This window comes from Dreissena polymorpha, chromosome 2 (assembly GCF_020536995.1).
Source record: "Dreissena polymorpha isolate Duluth1 chromosome 2, UMN_Dpol_1.0, whole genome shotgun sequence".
In the NCBI taxonomy this organism is placed as follows: Eukaryota; Metazoa; Mollusca; class Bivalvia; order Myida; family Dreissenidae; genus Dreissena; species Dreissena polymorpha.
This window is the reverse complement of record NC_068356.1, coordinates 97,394,879-97,404,924: the sequence shown is the minus strand read 5'-3', so window position 1 is coordinate 97,404,924 and position 10,046 is coordinate 97,394,879. Positions and strand designations below refer to the sequence as shown.

General features: G+C 34.0%; 1 protein-coding gene across 1 annotated transcript in view; it reads right to left on the bottom strand.

The window, feature by feature from the left end:
* Positions 1–690: 690 nt before the first annotated feature.
* Positions 691–10,046, bottom strand: part of LOC127868168 (myoglobin-like) — a 34,111-nt gene continuing 24,755 nt past the window's right edge. Inside the window, exon 13 of the mRNA XM_052409802.1 lies at positions 691–3,233. Coding sequence (XP_052265762.1) covers positions 3,148–3,233 — 86 coding nt within the window. The 3' untranslated portion in view covers positions 691–3,147. The remainder of the gene's footprint in view (positions 3,234–10,046) is intronic.

Below are 10,046 nucleotides of genomic sequence, written 5' to 3'. Positions count from 1 at the left end.
ATTATTGTAAATTGATTTCTTATTGTTTTGCCTTATAACAATGTTTGTTTTGTCAGCTAATTGCTTAAATTCAATAACTTACATTTCCAATATACAGTGGCTGTAGCTAGCTTCATGTTCTTATTTAAAACTTCATGGCAGTTTATCTGTATATAAGGAGATCTATGACCACTGGGTTGTTTTTAAACTGTACTCGATTGCTTATCTATGTTTAGTTGGCGTAATACATAAACCTAGGTGTGAATACAATATATTATCAGTATGTAAATCTATCAATACCACATTGTTGTATTTTACACAGATATGTATATCATAGATAAAAACATCCAATTTATTATACTGTATAAGTAAAAGTTGCAGCATAACTTAAAAATAAATGTTAGTTATTAACCCATTCATGCCTAGTGTACTCTCCCATCCTTCTAAATTAGATCAATTTATTTCCAAAATTAGGGATGTCTTGTATATTAATTTCTATATTAAGAACATTTCTTACAGAAATTCCTTTCAGCAAACAGCGCAGAACCTGATGAGACGCCGCATCATGCGGCTTCTCATCTGGGTCTACGCTGTTTGCCAAGGCCTTTTTTTCTAGACGCTAGGCATAAATGGGTTACAAGAGCTGGCAGGGTGAGTTTAATTTACTTTCATACTGATCATCAGTAAATGAAAACTAGAACTCCGCAATATGCCCTCCTTTGTGCTATAATTTTTTAAATATCGTCAATTCTAAACTGCTATCCACACAGGTTTGTGGTGGCTGTAGTACGTTTCTAGTTCACCAACATCTTTATAACTGTCAAAGTTCACAAATATCAAATCGTTTATTATTATTATTAACAAGGGACAAAATTGTCACAAAACCAGGTTTTCAATATGAAAAAAGTCTGATAAAGGGAAACAACTCAAACTGAACTGATTGTTCATAGTTACCCCCTTGTTTCAAAATAAATATATTTTTAGTCTTGGCGACCTTGACCTTGGAGATATTGACCTAATTCTTACGTGCGACACACCGTCCAATGGTGGTGAACATATATACCAAATGATTTTAAAATCTCACAATGAATGACATAGTTATGGCCTGGACAAGCTCATTTATGGCCATTTTTGACCTTTGGACTCAAAGTGTGACCTTGACCTTGGAGATATTGACGTAATTCTTTCGCGCAACACAACGTCTAATGATGGTGAACAAATGTGCCAAATGATTTTGAAATCTCACAATGAGCGACAAAGTTATGGCCCGGACAAGCTTGTTCCGCCCGCCAGCCCGCCCGCCGACATTCGCCAATCTAATAACCAGTTTTTTCCTTCAAAAAACCTGGTTAAAAATGTTTAAAGTAAAGCTCAAGATATAGTAGTTATGAACCTTTTTGGGGTCACGGTCGCAGATTTCGAAATCTAAACACGAACCCTAAGTTCAAGGTCAAGGTCACAGGAGCAAAACTTTTATGCGCATGGAAAGGTCTTGTCCAGATACACATGCGTACCAAATATGAAAGCAATATCTGAAGGGACACATAAGTTAAGAACCTTTTTCAAATCGCAGTCGCAGAATTTGAAACCTGAACGCTGACCTAATGTTCAATGTCAAGGTCACAGGGGCAAAAAATTGTATGCGCATGGAAAGGTGTTGTCCAGATACACATGCTTACCAAATATGAAAGCAATATCTAAAGGGACACAGTAGTGATGAGCCTTTTTCGAATCTCGGTCGCATATTTCAAAACCTGAACATTGACCTCAAGTTCAAGGTCAAGGTCACAGGGGTAGAATATTGTATGCGCATGGAAAGGTATTGTCCAGATACACATGCATACCAAATATGCAAGCAATATCTGAAAGGACACAGAAATTATGAGCCTTTTTCGAATCGCGGTTGCAGATTTTGACACCTGAACGCTGACCTCAAGTTCAAGGTCAAGGGGTAAAATATTGTATGCGCATGGAATGGTGTTGTCCAGATACACATGCATACAAAATATGAAAGCAATATCTGAAGGGACACAGTAGTTGTGAGCCTTTTTCGAATCGCGGTCGCAGATTTCGAAACCTGAATGCTGACTTCAAGTTCAAGGTTAATGTCACAGGTGTAAAAATTGTATGCCCATAGAAAGGTATTGTCCAGATACAAATGCATAACAAATATGAAAGCAATATCTGATGGGACACAGTAGTTAAGAGCCTTTTTCGAATCCTGATCGCAGATTTCAAACCTGAACATTGACCTCCAGTTCAAGGTCAAGGTCACAGGGGTAGAATATTGTATGCGCATGGAAAGGTGTTGTCTAGATACACATGCATACCAAATATGAAAGCAATATCTGAAGGGACACAGATGTTATTAGCCTTTTTCGAATCGCAGTTGCAGATTTTGAAACCTGAAAGCTGACCTCAATTTCAAGGTCAAGGTCACAGGGGTCAAATATTGTATGCGCATGGAAAGGTGTCGTCCAGATACACATGCATATCAAATATGAAAGCAATATCTGAAGGGACACAGAAGTTATGAGCCTTTTTCAAAAAGTGTTACGCCGAAAAAGTAACACCTATATGTCCCCTGATCATAGTCAGGCGACACAAAAACAGCAGAAACAAAAAATTTGGTACAATTACATATGTATGGTCATGCTTAACTGTACTTTGTGCTGTAAACGGAAAAAAAACTCTGAAAAAAAAGTCTACAAAATAACATCATCACATTCCATAGTGTAAGGATATTTAAATGTTTAAAATGTCTACAGAGCAATGTACAAGTCAAAAGTCATATATAATCATGTAAAACTGTAACAAAATATTATCACAAAATTGCTTTTAAATGTACACCAATAATACATGATATAAAATCTTAAAAGTAACTTTCCGACAACCAAATCAAATTATAAATTTGCATTTACAGGTAAATACATAAACACAACTTTTACGATTTCTTGGTCTTCAGTTCAACAGAGATATTTTGTTAAGTAGATTGTCATGTAAATACTAATTTTTTAAACCTGTACATTTTAAATATCGGTATGTCAAATATCCCTGAAAAACAGCTGTCAAAAACAATACAGTCAAAACAATTATAGTTAATATTCATTACTTTAAGTATTGTCGATTGAACTGCTTTTAATAAGACACATACATCAAGCGGCGTTCTCAGCTCTTGTGTTCTGAATATTTATTGTCGTTTATGCGGGTTTCAGATGTAGTACTACGCAGGCTCTTCAGGAATGGTAATATACCTGAAATAAGAGGATAGAGGATTCAGGAAATTGAATGGTAATATATGGTTTACCTGAAGTCAGAGGATAGAGGATTCAGGAATGGTAATATACCTGAAATCATAGGATAGAGGATTCAGGAATGGTAATATACCTGAAATCATAGGATAGAGGATTCAGGAATGGTAATATAACTGAAATCAGAGGAAAGAGGATTATAAAACTTTCCAACATCATTCTTTTTGATGTTTCTTTTTGCTAGCTCAGTTGATAGAGCACTGGATTAAAGCTCAGGTTGGATCCCCTGTCCAGCCACATAACAGCTTGCAAGGATTTGTCTTGAAAACCTTTTAATTGCTGTTCTGTCCTCACCTCTGATTTATATAAACCATCTAAACCAGGCAAGTGACTAAAATGTTAAAGAAAAAAATGAACTAAACACTCTAATGTTTCTTAAAGCAAAGAAAAAATTCTTATTGTTAAACTACTGAAAACAATGTTAACTACTCAAAAAACAACACAATAAAGTCCTCATCCTGAGCAGAGAATTATAAACAAATGAAGTTCACAATAAAATTGCACAACTATTATTCAATATCAATCATGTTAGAATATATTTTTGCATCATCATTGATTATAAGTAAAAAAAATATTCCTTGCCATTCCGATACATGGACATTAAAGTTTCAAATCATTATTTAAACAATTAATCAACAAGAGCTGTAACTGAAACTGCCGAATGCCCTGGAAATACTGTTTTGACCTAAAACAAGGTTAAAGGATTCTCTAAACAATATAATTATGTCATCATTCCAAGCAGAGCATTATATACGAATTAAGTTCTCAATAAAATTGCACAACTATTAGTGAAATCATGTAAGAATATATTTTTACATCATCATTGATTATATGCGAAACAAAATTATTTTGCATTCTGATGCACAAGCATTAAAATTGCAAAAAATTTGTTAAACAATTAATATACAAGTACTGTCATTACAAAGGCTAATGCCCAGGTTTTTTTCCCGACCCTTAAGTTGAAAAGTGTGATATTCACCTTCAAAGTTAGGGAGAAAAAAGAAGTCGTTTAAATTTAGTGGCAAAACAGAAACCTCAAAGTCCTCTAAGCAAATAGCATTTTTCATTACGATCAAAAGAAAAGTTTATATTTTGTACAAGAAAATACTCAACAATATCATTAATATCAAAGATAGTGAAATGGTTCTTGTACTACCCACTTCTTTTCAAAATCGTTTATCATTCTATGAAGTTTCATTTGAAACCCAGTGATACTTATTGAGTTATGATCTGCACAGTAAAATAACACTGTAATTGGGCTCTGCACATGAAACTACATAGGGAAATTCCAAAAACTCCAACAACATTGCAGAGGTAGTTAAGTTTTTTTACTCTTCACTAACCCACAATGTTCTTTGCACAACAATGAAGTTTCATGATGATTTCTTTAATTGTACTGAAATTATATGGTGCACATGATAATTATCAAAGTGCAATGGCTTTGTAAATGTTGAAGAAGGAGTTACGGTATGTTTACTCTGCACTTCCTCACATAGCCCTTTAACAATATATGAATTTCCATTTGAATTCCTTTTATTCTTTAAAAGTTATGCTTTGCTCAATACAATTACAGTATGCAGCTATATTTTGCAAAACAAGAGTGCCTGAAAGGCCCAAAGTTGCTCACCTGAGATACAAAGGAACTGACCTGTTCTGTGCAGCCCAAGATATGATTTACAGTGTTTTTTTATAGCAATATATATTATATTTATATTATATAATATATAATATTCGGCCCCATTCCCCTCCAAAAATAGTAAATTTTCCCCAAATTTATTTGAAAAAATCCCCTCCAAAAGTAAAAAAAAACAACTGCCTCATGATAGATATATCTCAAATTCATTTTATAAACAACTAACAAGGTATATATCTATAATTAATATGATTTTTTATTATTATAAAGAGTTATATTAAATTAGGTTTTCCCAAATCAGTGGACTTCATGAATCAAATTTTTTACCAAAATGGCCAAGAAAAGGCCTGATGTATCTATATTGTGTCAATATTTGTTGATAAAAACATTCCAATTTGGCCCATTTATTTGATAAAATATGCTCACATTTGCCATTTTATTGATTAAAAAATCCCAATTAGACTCTAATTGGCTTGGAAAACTGATACTGTGCATGACGGCTGAACTGACTGAAACTTATGTTGAACAAATCATTGATATATATTTAAGAAAAAGAACAGAGACATTCAGCTGTGAATATTACATTCATACATACATGTGTATTCATATAATAAATATCATTACATATAAAAGAATGACTTCTTTATTTTCCCCTTTTCCTAAAAAACGACGCTTTTTCCCCTTTGGACGGGCCCAGCCACCATTCCCCTATAGGTGAAAAAAACACTGATTTAGAACAAATGTTCTGACCAAGTTTTATGAAAAGTGAACTATAAATATCAAAGGTGATCACAAAAGCTCACCATGAGTACATTGTGTTCAGGTGAGCAAAAAGCGCAAAAGACAATAATTTATGGTTCACCCGCCACTTCCTCTATATGTACATAAAGGTATATATATAAAGGTTTACTTGAATATCTTCACAACTTGCAGAGTTATGCTCCACACAAGAAAAAGACTACTGGAATAAAAAAAGGGGCAAATAACTCCAAAAAAACTGTGGTAAATGAGTTATTTCTTGTACTCTTCTCTTCTTCTCAATCCCCTCTATTACTGTAATGTGTTTTATTTATAAACCTTAAATACTAAGAGCGTTATGCACTAGAAAATTGCCAAGAGGGCAATAACTCAATAAATCCTTAAGAGTTATCGTTCTTGTCCTCTTGCATATCCTAAAGCCCCATCATTATGTGAGTTATGCTTCGCACAAGAAGTCTGAGATGGAAGATGCAATCATTATATGCCTGCCTTTTGGGTGCATAAAAATAATGATGCCCACTGGCTGCCATTTTCTATTACTAATTAAATCAAGAAACATTGCAATGCCACAAAATAGATCGCAATATTTAAGTTTTTCCTTTAAATAATTGTGCAATCCCAAGCTACATATGCTTGTGAGCTACCATAACAACACAATTTCAGCCTAATACCTCAACTTAAACCCAAATTAGTACGTGAAAAAATAGTTTTATTTTATTTCATAGTGACCTTGACCTTTATCCAACAGGTCCCAAATGTAATCTCAGGCAAGGTCTGAATATAAGCTACAAACATACACAATTTAATAACAATTTAAATGAGAAGGAACAGTGTTATCATTTTTAAAAAAAAAGCAACTTTAATCTACACCCAACTCCTCCTAAATGCTCAAGCTAGATATAAATCTAACATTCCTGCACACACAATTTCAGCACAATATCTTTAACCACACTCAAGTTATTAGGCAGATTTGTACACTCTTTTTTTAAGTAAGTAACCTTAACCTTAATCCAACTGACTCGAAATAAAATCCGATGATAGAACTGCATACCCTATCTATAAACAATTGTTTAATACCAACATCTAAACTCAGGCTATTTATCTGAAAACATTTGTTCTATTTTTTGAAAGACAGCCCTTAACCTGTCGAGAATCAAATGCATTCCCATGCTAGTTCTGCACGTAATCTACTTACAAACAAAATTTAATAACAAAATGTCACCAAATTTCAAATGTTATCTATTTAAAACAACATGTTAGAACAAAACATCAATCCAAAGCCAAGATATTGAGAGTTGACCATTTTTATTAATTCAGTTCTATCAAACGCAAGTTATTGACCGGAAACCACCTGTTTGACGTTTTTTAATTTTTAGTTAGTTACCTTGACAAATCTTGCCCCTCATGCCAGGGTCATGATCTTCCACAGACCTGTGAATTTCCATTTGTCTGATTGACTCAGGGGTCATTTATGAGATTTGTGTAGATTCATTAAAAAAAATTGAGAGGGTGTAGTGGTAATACTGCTTTCGTGGCATGTTAAACAAGAGCTGTCACCATAGGATGACATATGCCCCCTATAAACGCTTTGATAGAAGTTATAGCATTTTTCGAAACCTAAACGCAGATTTCGAAACTTAAACGTGGACCCTAAGTTCAAGGTCAAGGTTGCAGAGGTAAATAATTGTGTGCGTATGGAAAGGCCTTGTTCATATACACATGCATACCAAATATGAAGGTTATATCTCAAGGGACATAGAAGTTATTAGCATTTTTCGAAACCTTAACGCAGATTTCGACACCTAAACGTTGACCTTAAGTTCAAACATTTTTGTAACGAGCCATGTCAATGGCTGTTGTTAGGAAACAAAATGAAGAGAATAATAGAAATCAACCCATTGCATACTGTTCTTGTTAAATTTGCATCCTTTGATATCTTCTCTTAGTAGTTAAAAAAAATGTTTAGTTTTTTGTGCGCAAAGTGCTTATTTCTTTGTCCCTGTTATGTGCATCTGGTTGTCCAAAATCAGCGGTCAGAATTTTCCTCCATTTGTTATTCACATCTATAAATTCCAAGCTCTGTATTCAGGTTAGCTAACTACACATAGTGTCAATGCAAATGCTTCATTCAAACTAAAATAATATATGTGTGTAATTTCAATTGTGATGCGGTCTTGTGTTGTGGGATAAGCCGGGGTACCCGAAGGAAACCCGACCTGTCCGGTATGATGACCACCAACCAAACTCACATGCTGCGGGAATTGAAATAGGGTTGCCTAGGTCAGAAGTGAGTGTACTCGCAGTGCACTGCCCTAGCCGGAAAACCACAAACTGTAATAATTGAGCGAAAATGTTTGCTCTAATTTTAAGCTAACAGTGATCTTGCCCAGATAAGCTGCACTTACCGTCCCAAGAAGAAATCCATTGTTTTCAAATTCTAAAGTTATATGAAGATTCCTCAATGCGAACTTGAATTATCGACTAGAAACAACAAACCCTTCTTTAAGCATCAATGACCTTGACCAGACTGGACCCAAATGCAATCCTAAGCTAGGTCTATAAGTAAGATATCCACACACAATTTCAGTGCGATATCTCCATCCAAACTATTGAGCGGAATATGTTTATCTAGTTAAAACAGCCTTGACCTGATATATCCAACATACAATCCAAAGCAAGGTATCCAGGCATTTTTGACAAATCCTAAATTTCATTGGTCAATGCAAACTAAAGTTATCGACGAAAAACAACCTGTTTGCCCCACCCGCTCAGACGCCTGTTCACTATACCTAAATCTAAAAACCTGCAGTTTGAAAAATAATCTGAAGAAATTTCGTACAGATTCGGTCATTGCTCATTTCTCTAAAATTATTGTTGATTCTAGCCAGCACTATTAGACTGGATTTTGATCATCTATTTTTTTTGCACTTTCTGTTGCGATGAAACTCAGTTTTCAATATATAAAGATGTTTCAAATAAACATTACAGAAAACAGTCTTTAAAAAGATCTTCCTGCAAAGTTTGATTAAAATCCACTCAGTTAACTGTTGAAGAGCACAAAAGCTGACTGAGACAATGGCCAGTTATGTATTGACATGAGACAACAAGAGTTTGAAACACAATATGTTGTTTCATTGTGTCACCATTAATAAACAAAGATTTGTTTTCACATTCTTTATGGATTTTTTATTTAATTATTTCCATTTTTTCTGTTTTCTAGTCTTTATGACTTTTCCAGGATAAAGGAAGTTAATAAAATTAGTGATTATTTATGCAGGTCAGGTCTTATTATTTTTAGATATTTAGTTTTATTAATATCTTACTTTTTTACAAATCACCAGCCGCATTGACACAGAATATTTTGCATGTTGTCTTCACAAAAAAACAGCGGACGCCATGCTCAATGTTTAAAACGCACTAAGTGACACCGTGACCTGGTTTTTGACCCTGCATGGCCAATGTTCAAACTTGACCAACCGGTACACATCATCTAGATACAACTTCTGACCAAGTGTGGTGAAGATGGGATGAAAACTACTTGAATTAGAGAGCGGACACCATGCCCAATGTTGAAAACACACTAAGTGACCCCGTGACCTAGCTTTTGACCTGTCATGACCCTTGTTTCAACTTGGCCTAGACATCATCTAGATACAACTTCTGACCAAGTTTGGTGAAGCTCTGATTAAAACTACTTGAATTAGAGAGCGGACAACATCCTGAATGTTTAAAACGCACTTAGTGACCCCGTGACCTAGTTTTTGACCCAGCAAGGCCCATGTTCGAACATGGCCTACACATTATCTAGATACAACTTCTGACAAAGTTTGGTGAAGATCGGATGAAAACTACTTGAATTAGAGAGCCGACCGACAGACAGACCGACCGACAGACAGACAGACAAGCTCATTCCTATATACACCCTAAACATCAGCATCAAATATAGATACAGAAATTAATAAAGAAAGAAAGCATATTTACATGTAGATAAAGAAATTGAAAGGTCACCATGAATTATTTTTTCTACAATCATGTTATATATAATAAGAAAATATACAAAAAACATATACCATTTTACTTTTTTTCATTAAATATTGTTAAAAACTTCTTTTTTTTAATCAAATTTTATAAACATTTAAAAATAAAAAGAAAAAAAAATGTCATTTAAAACAACAATTTGAATATTTGTGATTAAAATGTAGGTTTTCAATTGCAATAATTCATTGTCCTAGACACCTTTGGCACAAATTACACACTATAAGTTATACTAATAATAAGTTTTATTTTTTTTAAATTAATCACAAAACTTATTTTTCTCTCAGTAATTGCTAATGATAAAAAAACATATTCAACATATAAATCAG